Source organism: Capsella rubella, unplaced genomic scaffold (genome assembly GCF_000375325.1).
Source record: "Capsella rubella cultivar Monte Gargano unplaced genomic scaffold, Caprub1_0 scaffold_7, whole genome shotgun sequence".
NCBI lineage: Eukaryota > Viridiplantae > Streptophyta > Magnoliopsida > Brassicales > Brassicaceae > Capsella > Capsella rubella.
The window spans coordinates 1,459,790-1,474,615 of NW_006238917.1; the positions used below are offsets into that span (position 1 = coordinate 1,459,790).

General features: G+C 35.5%; 3 protein-coding genes across 3 annotated transcripts; all 3 read left to right on the top strand.

Moving 5' to 3' along the window:
- Positions 1-393: 393 nt before the first annotated feature.
- Positions 394-2,520, top strand: LOC17877408 (purple acid phosphatase 25). Its single transcript, XM_023779499.1, is given in 8 exon segments — positions 394-552; positions 851-1,066; positions 1,159-1,270; positions 1,364-1,590; positions 1,674-1,812; positions 1,891-2,034; positions 2,037-2,232; positions 2,322-2,520. Coding segments are annotated over 8 exon segments (1,392 nt in total).
- Positions 2,521-2,888: 368 nt separating this feature from the next.
- On the top strand, positions 2,889-6,821 carry LOC17880911 (protein MICRORCHIDIA 1). The gene is made up of 18 exons (XM_023778762.1): positions 2,889-3,250; positions 3,324-3,398; positions 3,527-3,561; positions 3,662-3,740; positions 3,835-3,924; positions 4,019-4,094; positions 4,193-4,271; positions 4,399-4,527; positions 4,616-4,714; positions 4,812-4,916; positions 5,000-5,146; positions 5,297-5,389; positions 5,519-5,570; positions 5,666-5,777; positions 5,899-6,181; positions 6,250-6,320; positions 6,408-6,450; positions 6,524-6,821. The coding sequence occupies exons 1-18, from the start codon at positions 3,013-3,015 to the stop codon at positions 6,623-6,625; spliced, it is 1,908 nt and encodes a 635-aa protein (XP_023634530.1). The 5' UTR covers positions 2,889-3,012; the 3' UTR covers positions 6,626-6,821.
- Positions 6,822-6,878: 57 nt separating this feature from the next.
- LOC111829533 (protein MICRORCHIDIA 2-like) lies at positions 6,879-11,018 on the top strand. The gene is made up of 18 exons (XM_023778763.1): positions 6,879-7,147; positions 7,234-7,308; positions 7,445-7,479; positions 7,569-7,647; positions 7,742-7,831; positions 7,944-8,019; positions 8,100-8,178; positions 8,291-8,419; positions 8,578-8,676; positions 8,768-8,872; positions 8,957-9,103; positions 9,297-9,389; positions 9,590-9,641; positions 9,739-9,850; positions 9,976-10,339; positions 10,423-10,493; positions 10,591-10,629; positions 10,717-11,018. Exons 1-18 carry the CDS (start codon positions 6,901-6,903, stop codon positions 10,718-10,720), a joined length of 1,896 nt encoding a protein of 631 aa, XP_023634531.1. The 5' UTR covers positions 6,879-6,900; the 3' UTR covers positions 10,721-11,018.
- The last annotated feature ends 3,808 nt before the right edge of the window (positions 11,019-14,826 follow it).

Genomic DNA, 14,826 nt, shown 5'->3' on the forward strand with positions numbered 1-14,826 from the left:
CCTTTTATCACTTTTTTATATCTACCAAAATATAAACTTGTTTCCTCCGTAAATTGTGATATTTATCAGTTCATACTTCATAATAATCGCTTGGAAATATAATTTTAATATTCATCAAGAATATTTCGATTTATAGAATTAGAGATTTTGATATGTATAACCAATGATGAGAGGTGATCCTATTGTCCATTGTTTTTTGAACAATGTTTATCAAAATCTTTAAACCTTTTCCTATTAGAATATTATTTAATAAATTCAACTTTATCTCTTCTTTTTAAAAAACCAAAAATCACCTTAATGAAGCTGTATAAATACACGTTACCATGCATTCATAATCAAAAACAAACAAACACAAAAACTCTTTGAGCTAGCAGCAACGATCATTGATCAAATATGAAGATGAACATTGTTATACTTGTTTTTGTGTTCCTAAACATTACCAACCTAATCAACGGTGGGATAACGAGCAAATATGTCCGTCAAGCTCAACCATCAACTGAGATGCCTCTAACAACTTTTCCATCTCCGGCTGGTCACAACTCTCCTGAACAGGTTTTGATTTCTAATTGATTATATTTTTCGATATAGATCATAAATTTGTGTTATGATCATCTATGTGTATTTGTATATTTTTATCGTATCTTGACTTTATATTGCGTTTTCAACAATATGTACATACTCGTTTAACAACAATATAGAGAGGCCTTACAGTTTTTTCAACTTATCTTTCCATCACATACGTTGTATCTCTTCTATTATTTTTTATTTTAAAATCTTTTTATTTTGTTAAATTCGACCCTGATGGTAACAAAACAATAAATTCAAATTGACTTTGTGTATCGTTGGCTAGGTTCATATCTCTCAAGGAGATTACAACGGACGTGGCATCATCATCTCGTGGGTAACACCGTTAAATCTAGCTGGTTCTAACGTTGTTACTTATTGGAAGACTGTTGATGGTGACGTGAAGCCGCAAAAGAAGAGAACTCATGCCTCCACATCGTCTTATAGATTCTATGACTATACTTCTGGCTTTCTTCATCACGCCACCATTAAAGGACTTGAGGTTTGTACTTTGTGTAACTTAACTTGTCAATTAAATAACAACATCACCTTTTTCTTGTAAAGGTTTTGATAAAGTCTCTTTCTTGTATACAGTATGATACCAAGTACATCTATGAAGTTGGCAGTGGTGAATCCGTTAGACAATTCTCCTTTACTAGTCCCCCTAAGGTCGGACCCGACGTCCCATACACATTCGGCATTATTGGTACTAATTTTTGTTTGACAATCTTTTACAAAACCAGATATAGTTAAGTACTAGTATTACCAAATTGGTCTAATACCTACATTGTGTCTGTAGGTGATCTTGGACAAACGTATGCTTCTAACGAGACATTGTCTCATTACATGTCAAACCCGAAAGGCCAAGCCGTTCTCTTTCCTGGAGACTTGTCTTACGCCGACGACCACCCAAACCATGACCAAAGAAAGTGGGATTCTTATGGAAGATTTGTGGAGCCTTGTGCCGCTTACCAACCCTTCATTTATGCTGCGGGCAATCACGAAATTGATTTTGTCCCAAACATAGTAAGTTCACATTAATTTAACTTAGCCTTTTTTTTTCTAACACCTAAGTTCAACTTAATAAGAACCATTTAAATCTAAATTAGGGGGAGCCTCATGCCTTCAAGCCCTACGTTCACCGTTACCATAATGCCTACAAAGCTTCAAAGAGCACTTCTCCTCTTTGGTACTCTATTAGACGTGCCTCTGCCCACATTATCGTCCTTTCTTCGTACTCCGCCTACGGTAATTAACATGCAAAACCGTTAAGATTTTGAATGATTTTGATCTTATTTTTTTTATAACATGTTATTCGTATCTTAGGCAAATACACACCTCAATACGTGTGGCTCGAGCAAGAGTTGAAGAAGGTGAACAGAGAAGAGACTCCGTGGTTGATCGTCATGGTTCACTCGCCGTGGTATAACAGTAATAACTACCATTACATGGAAGGTGAAAGCATGAGAGCAATTTTGAGTCGTGGCTTGTCAACAACAAAGTTGATTTGGTTATATCCGGACACGTCCATTCTTACGAAAGATCCCATCGTATCTCCAATGTCAAATATAACATCACCAATGGCTTGAGCTCTCCTGTGAAAGATCCTTCTGCCCCCATTTACATCACTATCGGAGATGGAGGAAATATTGAAGGAATCGCTAATAGGTAACAAACACACCATATTTATTTTCTTTTGTCGTTGTTATGGTGATATGAAACTAAGATCACGTTTTGGTTTTTATTTGTTTTTGTAGTTTTACTGATCCGCAACCCAGTTACTCAGCTTATAGAGAAGCTAGTTTCGGTCACGCGGTTTTGGATATTAAGAACAGAACTCATGCGTTATACACTTGGCATAGGAATCAAGACAATGAACCTGTCGCGGCCGATTCAGTTATGCTACATAACAGATATTTTTTACCGGTCGAAGAATTAGCATCCGGCAATGTCTAGGGTCTAAAGCTTCTTAGTTGTTCGGTTTTATTTAGATATTTTTCTTTCTTTTATTTTGATTAATTATTTGGTTTTGGGATATTCGGTGTTTTTTAATAAATTTATTTCAAATTTTAATTAAATTTTGTGTTGAACTTTACTCAAAAAATAAAAATGTCTCAGTCTCTCAGACCAATGTATTTCTTCGTGACAAAAAAAACCAAGGAAAAATAAATACATAATCATTATATTGGGTTTTATATACATAGGCTTCAAGCATAGTTGGGCTTTGTGATCCAATAAGGTTTTAGTGATCTACACCGTAAGAGGAAAGCAATGATATCGGCGGTTACGACGACACGCCTTGCTGTTTTCTTATTAGCTTAACTGACTCTGGAAACAAAAATTAAACAAAGCAAAAGCCCCTAGTGATCTTGCAAACAACGCGTTGTCCCATTGGAAAATAGGAAAACATCACGCTGTTTCATTCGAATTCGTGTCTCGCCGTCGGTAATGGCGAAAAAAGTCACCGATATCGTGAATCTTGACAGTGACAGTGACGACGATGACGGAGGAGGAGGAGGAAGAGGAAGAGGAATGGTTCAGAGCTTGGCATCACTGATGGAGAATCAGCAAGTTCCGGTCACTGATGCTGCGGCGGTGGCTCCTCGAGAAACCCTAGAATGCCGGAGTTTCTGGAAAGCCGGCGAAAACTATGTGATCCCTACCGGTGTTACTCCAACTGCTCCAGGTTATTATCTCTATCACTGAAGCTTCCACAATTATGGTTGTGTGGTGGAATTTGATGAGATGAAAATTGACAGGTATGCTTGAGCATGCTCGAGTTCATCCAAAGTTTCTTCACTCGAATGCTACTTCACATAAATGGGCTTTTGGAGGTAAAGCTTTGAACTGACTCTGCTGCAGCTATCAATTAGATAGAGTTGTGTTGTTTATTTGTACTCCTCTAAATAGTTCTGTGATAATCATATTTGTCAATTTGTTTTCTCCTTGTAATGTATTGCAGCAATCGCTGAGCTACTTGACAATGCGGTTGATGAGGTATGCGTGTGGAGTGAAATGCTTATATTAGCTTCTTTTTATTTTTCTTCTTTCTTTGCGCAATGCTTATATTGGTTATGTTTGTTTGCTTCTTCCTCAGACACAAAACGGTGCCACCTTTGTCAAGATTGATAAGATCAATATTGTTAAAGATAACACCCCAGCTTTAGTTTTCCAAGGTACACAGCCTTTGTATGAATTTTTTATGTTTTTGCCTAACCGTGACTCTGGATGTTGTCAGTGACATGATCCTTCTTTGTTTTTCACTTGAAGATGATGGGGGTGGGATGGATCCCAATGGGATTCGAAAATGCATGAGTTTAGGCTACTCATCCAAGAAGTCTAACACTACGATTGGACAGTGTAATTGTTATATTTTTGTTGATGAGACATTAATCTTCTTTCTAGTTAGGTACAAAAGTCAGGTCTCTAACTATAGTTCCACTTTTGTGTGTAGATGGAAATGGTTTCAAGACAAGTACCATGAGACTTGGAGCTGATGCTCTCGTTTTCAGTCGCTCAACTCGTGGAGGGTATTGATATATCATTATATCTGGTTCATATAAACTATGGATTTGGCGTATCCTCTTGTTTGTAACTTAACCATATTTTTTTATCTTCCTCGTTTTAGCAAATCTACGCAGAGCATCGGTCTTCTGTCTTACACATTCCTTAGGAGAACTGGTCAGGATGATGTGATTGTTCCTATGGTAAAATTTTCAGCATAGCTAGTCTTTTATATCACTCCTGAAATGAAATTACACTACAATATTTAGAAACTCAACAATCTGCAACTATTATTTGATCTCCATTGACCTTATCATATCTGCAACGCAGATTGATTTCGATATATCCAATGATCAGCCTCAACCAATTATTTATGGGTCCTCCGGAGATTGGTCTACCAACCTTAACATTCTTCTCAAATGGTCCCCGTTTTCAACAGTGGACGAGCTTTTGCAGCAGGTTTTTTCCTTCTCAAGTCTCTGGTTTGGTGTGTAATTTTAATGTGGCTTGTTTATTAATTCCCATACTTCCATTCTCCACCTACCAGTTTGAGGATATTGGAACACATGGGACAAAAGTGATTATATACAACTTGTGGCTTAATGATGAAGGAATTTATGAGCTGAGTTTTGATGACGATGACGAGGTACTTACACTTCTCTAAAGGGTCCGGTTTTTTCCAGAAGTTGGGTTAAAAAAGTATTGAAATTATCTTCTTTCCTTTAAAATATTTGGTATAATAGGACATACAGCTCCGAGATGAAAATGCCCAAGACGGGAAACGGTTGTACGCTAGAACATTAGAACTAAGATCTCATATCTCATACCGCTATCGACATTCTCTAAGGGTAATTCTCCTGAACATCCTCTTTCTATTTCTTTTGCTGTTGCAAGAAATTTTTAAAGGCTGACTTAGTTTCTTTATCCTTAGGCTTACATTTCCATGTTATATCTCAAAAAGTTCAAAAACTTCAAAATTATTCTTCGGGGAATCCCTGTGGAGCAATACAACATTGCTGACGAATTCAGACATCCTGAGACTATAATGTACAAACCCCAAGCAACTGCAGTGGAATATGTAATACAAACTAAGACTTTCTCTTTTTCTTTCTTCTGACTCGCTGGTTTTATATACATGGAGCTCCTGCTGTATTTTCATTTGCAAACATTAATCTATTTATATATATTTAGACTGTGAGACCTAAACCCCTAAGCTTTCTTATTACAGGCTGCCTCTGAAATAAAAATTGGATTCATCAAAGAAGCGCCTAAACTTCCAATTTGTGGTTTTAATGTCTATCACAAAAACCGTCTCATCCGGGTAAGTTTTAATAATGCAGCTATTTCTATGTTCTCAATCTCTAGAAGCAACTGTAGTAGTAAGTTTACTAGCATATTTCACTTAAGCTTCTGGCTTGATTAAATTGAGATTTCTCTTGCATCGTTACAGCCTTTCTGGAAGGTCATTCAGGAAGGGTCAACGAGATGCAATGGTGTTGTGGGTATAGTGATTTATATTCCAGATATTTTATTGAATATGGTTTGTTTTGGGTAAAACCCTGGAGAAGAGACTCATTAACCAAAATCTGTTCCCCAGGAGTTCTAGAAGCAAACTTCATAGAACCAGCCCATGATAAGCAAGATTTTGAGAGATCTTCTCTATTTCAGCGGCTGGAGGCAAAGTTGAAAAAGATTATCTCTGATTACTGGTCTCTTTTTCCTCTCCAAAACCTTTTCCAATCATCAGTTTATATTTTGTAATATGATTTTGGTTCCAAACTGCAATAGCTTTGTTTGACAATTCCACTCTGTTTGTAATGTTGAAAACAGGCAAAGCCACTGCCACATTTTCGGATACCAAACTCCTCAAATCCCTGCAGATAAGTCGAAGAGGATAGTGATACCTGATCCACTGCCAACTGTCAATACATCAAATCCTTCGCCTTTGCCTTCTGATAAATTTAGTCAAGGTGGTCCGATTATACGTGAAATCAGTATTAGTAACGCGACATCAAGCCGTACAGTTGCTGTTCCAGCGCCACATATGAGAAATTCCACAGGTTTAAGAAGTAACTTCCAAGGCGTGCAGCTCAACCCTCAACCTGCAGCTACCGTGAGTGAACTTAGTTGATGATGTAATTTGATTCAAAAGTTTTTTCTAAAGCTAAAAAATCTTGGCAGGATACTGGAAACAACCTCGTTGGCAAGTCAGCGAATGAGATAAGCGAAGAGAACTTACAACTCTTCATGAGGTATAGTTATATGCTCTTAACAAGAGGAAAACACATTACAGTATCATATCACTCTGGGTATCTCAATCGAATATTATGCTTCAACAGGTGCGACGAATATATAAAGAAAGAGAATGAAATAGAACAGACGGTAAGTTTGATTTTCCAGTACAAAATATTGCATGGACTCTAACGGAGGTATACTAACTTGCTTAATGAAACAGGTAAAGAGCTTGGAAAAAGAACTGGAAGAAATGAAAAGTAAATGTGCACAACTTGCTTTGCTTGTGGATGCTAAGAAGAAGGAGATGCAACAGCAAGTTTAATAAAACGTTTACAACAGAGTTTAGTTAAGTTTAGTTAGTTAATTAGTTTTAGGACATGGGCTTGTAACGTAATTGGGCTTTGTGGCCCGATTAGATACTAATAAGCAAAGCAATGATGATGATGATGACTGAGAAAAGACGTTTGACGTTTGCTTTTTCTTCTTGTCGAAGCTAAGAAAACATTTCAGTAGTTTAATCGGAAAAGAGAACGCGCGGTGTTCTTCTCATTGAATTCGAAATTCGTTTTGTCAAAATCGATTTCACCGTCGCCGGAAATGCTTCCGAAGTCGAAAAATGCAGTCGCTGATGTTATTAACCTCGACAGTGACAGTGACAGTGACGACGTAGTGGGAGGAATAGGAGCTTTTCGAAGCATGGGGTCGTCGGTAATGGGGAATCGGAAAGTTCCAAGTACGTTCGCGGATGCGACGGTGGCTCCTCGTGAAACCCTAGAGTGCCGGAGCTTCTGGAAGGCCGGAGAAAACTTTGTGATCCCTACCGGTGTTTCTCCAAATGCTACAGGTCATCTCTCTCTCCCTCTCTCTCTCGCTTCCTCACATATACACACACACGCATGCATCACGATTATGATTTGTGGTATTTGACAGGTATGCTTGAACATGCTCGAGTTCATCCAAAGTTTCTTCACTCAAATGCTACTTCGCACAAATGGGCGTTTGGAGGTAAAACTATGTGAATCGACTCTGTTGCAGCTACCAGTTAGATAGATTTAAGATTTTCTTACTCTTTCGAGGTGTAGAATGAACAATTTTGTGATGATCATCTTTGTCAATTTCTTTTCTTTGTAATGTATTGCAGCTATCGCTGAGCTACTTGACAATGCTGTTGACGAGGTATGTGTGAGGAGTGAAATGCTTTCTTTAAGTTTATGTTTTTAAGCATTGGTACAATGCTTGGTTATATCGAATTGCTTATGCCTCAGATACAACACGGTGCTACATTTGTTAAGATCGATAAGATCGATATTGCAAAAGATAATTCCCCAGCTTTAGTTTTCCAAGGTACTGCTTTTGTATGAATTTTTTATTGCTTTTACCTAACCGTGGCTTTGGGTATTGCCTATGATATGGTCTTTCTTTTCTTTTTCACTTGAAGATGATGGCGCTGGGATGGATCCCAATGGGCTCAGAAAATGCATGAGCTTAGGCTACTCGTCAAAGAAGTCTAATACGACGATTGGACAGTGTAAGTTTTTGACTTTGTTAATAAGATATTGAGCTTGTTTCTGGTTGGGTGGTCTTGGTGTCTTGGTCTCGAAAAGGCGGTCTCTAACCAGAGCTTCACCTTTCGTGTTTAGATGGAAATGGTTTCAAGACAAGTACCATGAGACTTGGAGCTGATGCTATTGTTTTTAGTCGCTCACACCGTGGAGGGTATTGATATATCTGGTACATTGCACACTCTGAATCTGGCATATGCTCTTCTTTTAACCTTTTTATCTATTCTGTTTCAGCAAATCTACTCAGAGCGTTGGTCTTCTGTCTTACACGTTCCTCAGAAAAACTAGTCAGGATGATATCATTGTTCCTATGGTAAAATCTTCAGCATTTGTAGATTTTATTTCATGCCTGAAATAAATGATTGTTGGAAACTCTAGAATGTGCAACTATTTTTTGTTCTCAAGTGATCAGATATGCAATGCAGATTGATATTGATTTATCTAAGGAGCAACCAGAACCAATTATTTATGGATCTCCAGAGGATTGGGCTGCCAATCTTGAAATTTTACTTAAATGGTCTCCGTTTTCAACAGAGGATGAACTTTGGCAGCAGGTTTAAAGTCAACTTATGAATATCTCATTGCATCACTTTTATTCCTTGATTGGTGTCCTAATGTGCTTCGGTTCCCTTAGATTCATTCTGAAGGTTATGATTCCATGTGAATGCGGGCTGTTTAATTCATTCGTATATTTCCATCTTCCACCTACCAGTTTGAGGATATTGGAACACATGGAACAAAAGTGATTATATACAACTTGTGGCTTAATGATGAAGGTCTCTATGAGCTGAGTTTTGACGATGATAATGAGGTAACTCACACATTCTTCATATGATATACTCTATGAGATATGTTTTCAGAGGTGTCTAAGGTCTAATCTTAATACTTTGATATTTGTAAAGGACATCCGGCTCCGAGATGAAGGTGTCCATGATGGAAAACGGTTGCACCATAAATTATTAGAACTAAGATCTCATATTTCATACCACTTACGTTACTCTCTGAGGGTAATCTCCTTAATACCTTCTTCCTTTTCTAATAATTTTTGTTCCAAGGATGTTTGATTCACTTTGTTAGCTCTTTATCCTTAGGCTTATGCGTCAATGTTATATCTCAAAAAGTTCAACAATTTCAAAATTATACTTCGGGGAAGCCCTGTGGAGCAGTTCAACATTGCTGATGAATTAAGAGTTCCTGAGATTATAAAGTACAAGCCCCATACCGCTACAAATGAACAAGTAAGATAAAATGGACTTCCCCTTCTTTTTTTCTTTTCTACTCTCTAGTTTTGTTGTGGAGCTTTGGCTACTTGATTTGCTATAAAGTACAAGCCCCGTAATGTTTGTGATTATCGTATGCAGACATTATTCTAGTTTTCTAGGTTTAGGTTGTGAGAAAAAAAAAAAACCCCAGTAAGCGTTCATGTTACAGGCTCCCACTGAAATCAAAGTTGGATTTATAAAGGAGGCGCCTAAGCTTGCAGTTTGCGGTGTTAATGTCTATCACAAAAACCGTCTCATTCGGGTACGCTTTCATATTGGAGACATTGTCATGATCAAAGAAGCAGCTGTAGTAAAATTGTTACCTTACAATTCATAGAAATCAGACTTGTAATACGAGAATGCAATCGCTTAATAGAACATCAAAAGATTAATTTGCCAGCATATTTGCTACTTAAGCGTTTTGTGTTGCATTAAGTTGAGATCTCTCTTGCACCTTTACAGCCTTTCTGGAAGGTCAATGCTGTAGGGGAAGCAAAAGGCAATGGTGTTGTGGGTACGATTATTCATTCTCCTTTGTGATTTCATGAACTATGTTTTGTTGGGGGTAAAGACCTGGGGGAGAGACTCATTAACCAGAATCTGTTCCCTAGGAGTGCTTGAAGCAAATTTCATTGAACCAGCCCACGATAAGCAAGATTTTGAGAGGTCTTCTCTATTTCTGCGGCTGGAGGCTAGGTTGAGAAAGATTGTCAATAGTTACTGGTCTCTTCTTCCTCTCCAAAACCTAATTCCGTCATTTTCTCAATATTTTGTCAAATATGATATTTTGGTTCCAAATCGCAATATCTTTGGTTGAGTATTCCACTGCTTGTCATGGACAAAAACAGGTATACCCACTGCCACGTTTTTGGATACAATACTTATAAAACGCCTGCAGATAAGTCGAAAAAGATGGCAATACCTGATCAACCACCTACTGTCAATGCATTCGATCCATTGCCTTTGCCTAATGATAAAATCAGTCAAGGAGGTCCGAGAACACGTGATCAACCACCTACTGTTAATACGTTCTATCATCTGCCTTTGCCTTCTGATAGAATTAGTCAAGGTGGTTTAATAATACGTGAAATCAGTCATAGTAATGCCACTTCAAGCCACACAGTTGCTGTTGCAGCGCCGCATTTGAGAAATTACACAGGTTTAAGAAGTAACTTCCAACCTGTGCAGCTCAACCCTCAACCTGCAGCTACCGTAAGTAAATTCGTTCAGTGATTTAAGTTTTATTCACAAGTTTAATAAAGAATTTAAAAACTAAAGTGAAACAATCTTTCCAGGATGTTGAAATCGACCTTGTTGGCAAGTCAGTGGACGAGATAAGCGAAGAGAACATACAACTCTTCATGGAGTGTGTACACTCAACATGAATAAATAAATAAAACTCAATTCAGTCTTACGTGTCGTTGGAATCCTAATCAATTGTGATGTGTGCTTTCTTCAAACAGGTGCGAGGAATATGCAAAGAAACTGAACTGGAACAGACGGTAAGTTTGATTCTGCGCTACAAAACGAGTCAAACATGTGTTTGTTACATCGGTTCTAACATTGATATATAACGGATAATGAAACAGGTAAGTAACTTAGAAAAAGAAGTGGAAGAAACTAAAAGGAAATGTGCACGACTTGCACTGCTCGTGAATGCCAAGAGGAGGGAGATGCAACAAGTTTAGTTTAAAACGTTAAGACTATCTTAGATCTAAAGGACACCTTAGTTTGATTTAAGATCTTATGATGTTTTTGAATTTACTTAATAGCATGCGCATAGATATTAGTAATTAGTATTGTGTGAATGTATTTGTCAGGATAACAGTTAGGATCTAACGCAAAGCCTCTGGAGACAGTTCTATATAAGGAATCGTAAGTTCAGATTGTATGAGCCAGTTTTGTTTCTAAGTTAAACTAAGACTTGATAAGAAGAAGTGGTCCTGTTTTGTTACACGCAAAAAAAGTAAGAATTCAATTTTAATTGAGTTTATAGAGTGGGGACACTTACAGAAGCCTAATAAGTCATGTTATCAGTATGTACCATTTCTTAATTTCATTAAAAAAAAGTTTCCATTAAGACGAAAACAGTCATTAAATGAGCAATGAGAGGAGGTAAAGGTGCAGTGGTGGTAAGCTAATAATTATTTGTGTAGTTTTTTTTTTGTTAGGGAAAACAGTTTGCATCCCAATTGGATTGAAAATGGATAATGAGTGTGTGAAGTGAAAAAATAAAACAGACAAATTCACATCATTACAATAAGATATGGACCGACCGACCAATCACTAATAAGGCATGGACCATAGTCAAAAATTCAACATCTATTGCCCTATTAGGTTACTGAGTGAGCCAAAATCCATACATAGCTCTTTTATTTTTACTTTATTTACAAATCCCATTGAGTTTTTTTTTTTTCTTTCTTTTTATTGAGGGTTTTTATTAAACTTTCCGGTTCTCACGTTTATACCATACTTAATACATAGTTTAGTAGTTTTACTGTTTTATAAATAGTTTTTTCTAAAAATATATAATGTGTATTATATAAATAGTTTTCATTTTATAGATGAGTGAAACGCAAATGAAGTATAATGCATTTAACAAACTATAAATATAATTTGTTTTAGTATGTAAAGACAGAATGTATCTGTATCCATCTATGATCTAACATCAAATGGCAATAATCTATCTAGGAATAACTAATAAATAAATTTTTGAAAGAAACACAAAGAAGGGTATAGTTTTTGAAAATGGAGATGGTGAATGGGATATTACTTTTAGACGTGGTGCATAACTATTATTCTTTTTTTTTAATATACAACTATATGGTTAGTTATTAGATATGGTTGATGTAGATATCCAATAGATGATAGATTAGACTTTTTGCTAAAAGACTCAAAAATATGCGATGTTATTATCAACCAAAAGCCACATTTAAAGGCTGAGAAAATGACAGCCACTATACATTTATAATATATAAACAATTTTGCTTCTCATTATTGTCTCGTCGTTCTTAGTTATTCCTCCATATGCTCCAGTGTACTCCTTTCATGAAGCAACCATCCCATAATTAATAAGACCTTCTAGAGAGAATACACTTGCCATTGTCCCGGCGTCTTTTGTTTTCCACTGTTCACGTAGATATTGTACTTCTTCTTTTAATGTATTAAAAGTTGACTATTATAGTTATAGATTTTCGTGGCTTTCGTTTCTTTGGTTTCTAGTTTCGTAGTTTGACGATACTTTTTTGGGGTTGATCTCATCAGTAAGCGACGAGCCAACGACAATCTCAGCTTTTATTTGGCTTATTACATTACATCCACCCCCAAAGCAACAATATTATTCATATGCATGAAACATAAAAAGAAAAATAAAGAATTTAAGGAAAAAAACAAAAAACAATAAAAGAGATCAGAGAGAGTCAACGCAAAAGGAGAAGAAGCAAAACACAGAGCCACACACACACAGGGCTCGAGAGGAGACCTCTCGACATGTTTAAGGGACAGACAGCGAACGACACTGAACGTCTTCTTCTCGGGCCTCTCCCACTTATCATTCCCTTCCCCCACTTCCTTCGTTTTCTTTTTCTTTTCCCCTTATTTCTATAAATAATGATAGATTTCACGGTTTCTATTCTTTCCAAAACCTTCGGACTGGACACTAAGACCAACATTATTGCAAGACTCTTAAACTCTAAAATGGGTATCTTGTAACAGTATTTTGTATCTAATATATTAGATACAAAATACTGTTACAAGATACCCATTTTGGGGTTTAAGAGTCTTGCAATAATGTTGCTCTAATCTTGATCTGTCTGTTGATAAGCCGATTTATTAACTTTATTCTTGAATTTTTAGAATTCAAACTTGCTACGGTCTTATGATCAAGCGGACGAGGTCCATTCTATTAATTTATCCAAAAGAAAATACCAATAGAAAAAAACAATGTACCTGATTGTTTCTGATTCGATTCGGAGGTGACAGCACTCATTTAATATTGAGCCAATTTTAAAACTGAGAGATCGTTTTTTTTTTTTTTTGGATCTTAGCTTTTTGGATTGGTCTGCGACAACATCTTTAGTTGTAGAATCCTAGTTGATGAATTAAAATTTAAAATCTCTAACAAAGCGTCTTTATTTCAGATAACGAATATTAGATACAAGAAGGGAACATTAAATAATACGGATAACATAGAATTCTTATGAAAGTAATACATTACAAAACTGTATCCATACCATCAACTTAGGAAAACATAAAAGAATATACAGTATGATAACTTAGGAAATACGTGCCTTGATGTCAAAGAAGAAAAAAGAAAAAAACATGCGATGTCGCACGATCATAAAGTCATAATAGTTTTACCATGCTACAATATATCGATCAAAACCATCATTGAGATATTTGATGCGAGTTGTGATTAAAAGAAGGAAGAAAAAGTATTTCGCGTGATATAAACATAACTCATAGTTTTTGTATCCTACGTAGGTACTCTATAGAGAAAGCAAATTGAAATCTTTCTGATTCGAAAATATTTTACATTATTTTTTTGTTAACCAAAGAATTTTGAGCCTTCAACCTATAATTTATTTTTTCTTTTTAGCCAGAGAATAAAGTAAATTCTTTTTTCCTCGTTGTCGGTAAAGATTGGAACTCAGAGCGTGATCATTCTCTCCCAAAATTAACTAACGACACCAAGTTTTACATTAGGATTCTTTACATTATTCACAGTACGTGAAAATAATTAAAAGAATACGTCGGCAAAATAAAGAAAAACAAAAATAAAGGAATACAAAAAAGTACACGTAGGTGGCGCAGTGTTCCCTTGTATAGCCACATAGAGTCCAAAGAGTAACATGCTTTTTTTTTCTTCATCTTTACTCACTTTTTAAAAAAATAGTAAATACTTCTTTAGCTATACAAATCACTCTAATAACGTATATTATATTAATATAATCATTTGTTACGATCAATAAAAAGAGAGCCTCTTTTTTTCACTGCCCCGAATCTCTCTGTTTCAATAAACTATGACCATATAAACTATCCCATGGTCATGGTGAATGAATAAGAAATTCACCAAATCATTGATTTTCATTTTTCAAGTTAGTGGGAAAAAAGTAAGCATATATCTTCTATCCGTTTCCTTAATCGAAATCAATCCAATTGTAATTATCATTATATATTTTGCTTTATTGGAGCAGTAACATAGAATAAAGTAATGATTTTTTTGTTGGCAAGTTTAAATCATAGAAGTTAACTAATTTTTGTTGACAAAAATATAAAATAAATTATGCACGTAATACTACAATTTTTTAGTTTAGTACGTGTATTTTATTGTTATATACTTCCTCTGTTTCAAGTTAAGTGATGTTTTAGCATAAACTTTTTTTATATTTTAAGTAATGTTTTTAACTTTTTATGCAAAAAATGAATATGTTTAATATTTTTGACCAATTATATTTTATATTTTATTTTCTAATTGGTTGAATTCATTTTAACTTATGATGTTTTTATAGAAATAAGAAAAATTATATATTTTCTTAATATGTGTATAATACCTTTAAACATCACTTAAAATGAAAGAGAGAGTAGTTTGTTAAATTCGGACACTAGTGACATATTTCCAATTTTGTTTTTCAAATTTTGTTTTATATATATATATATATATATATATATATATATATATATATATATATATATATATT

Excerpts from the sequence above, each read along its gene's own strand:
- LOC17880911 (XM_023778762.1), top strand. The coding sequence starts at position 3,013 with ATGGCGAAAAAAGTCACCGATATCGTGAATCTTGACAGTGACAGTGAC. Across the intron at positions 4,272-4,398 it reads ATGATGTGATTGTTCCTATG|ATTGATTTCGATATATCCAA; the intron begins GTAAAATTTTCA and ends TCTGCAACGCAG. Across the intron at positions 5,778-5,898 it reads AAGATTATCTCTGATTACTG|GCAAAGCCACTGCCACATTT; the intron begins GTCTCTTTTTCC and ends TGTTGAAAACAG.
- LOC111829533 (XM_023778763.1), top strand. The coding sequence starts at position 6,901 with ATGCTTCCGAAGTCGAAAAATGCAGTCGCTGATGTTATTAACCTCGAC. Across the intron at positions 7,148-7,233 it reads TGTTTCTCCAAATGCTACAG|GTATGCTTGAACATGCTCGA; the intron begins GTCATCTCTCTC and ends GGTATTTGACAG. Across the intron at positions 8,420-8,577 it reads AGGATGAACTTTGGCAGCAG|TTTGAGGATATTGGAACACA; the intron begins GTTTAAAGTCAA and ends TCCACCTACCAG.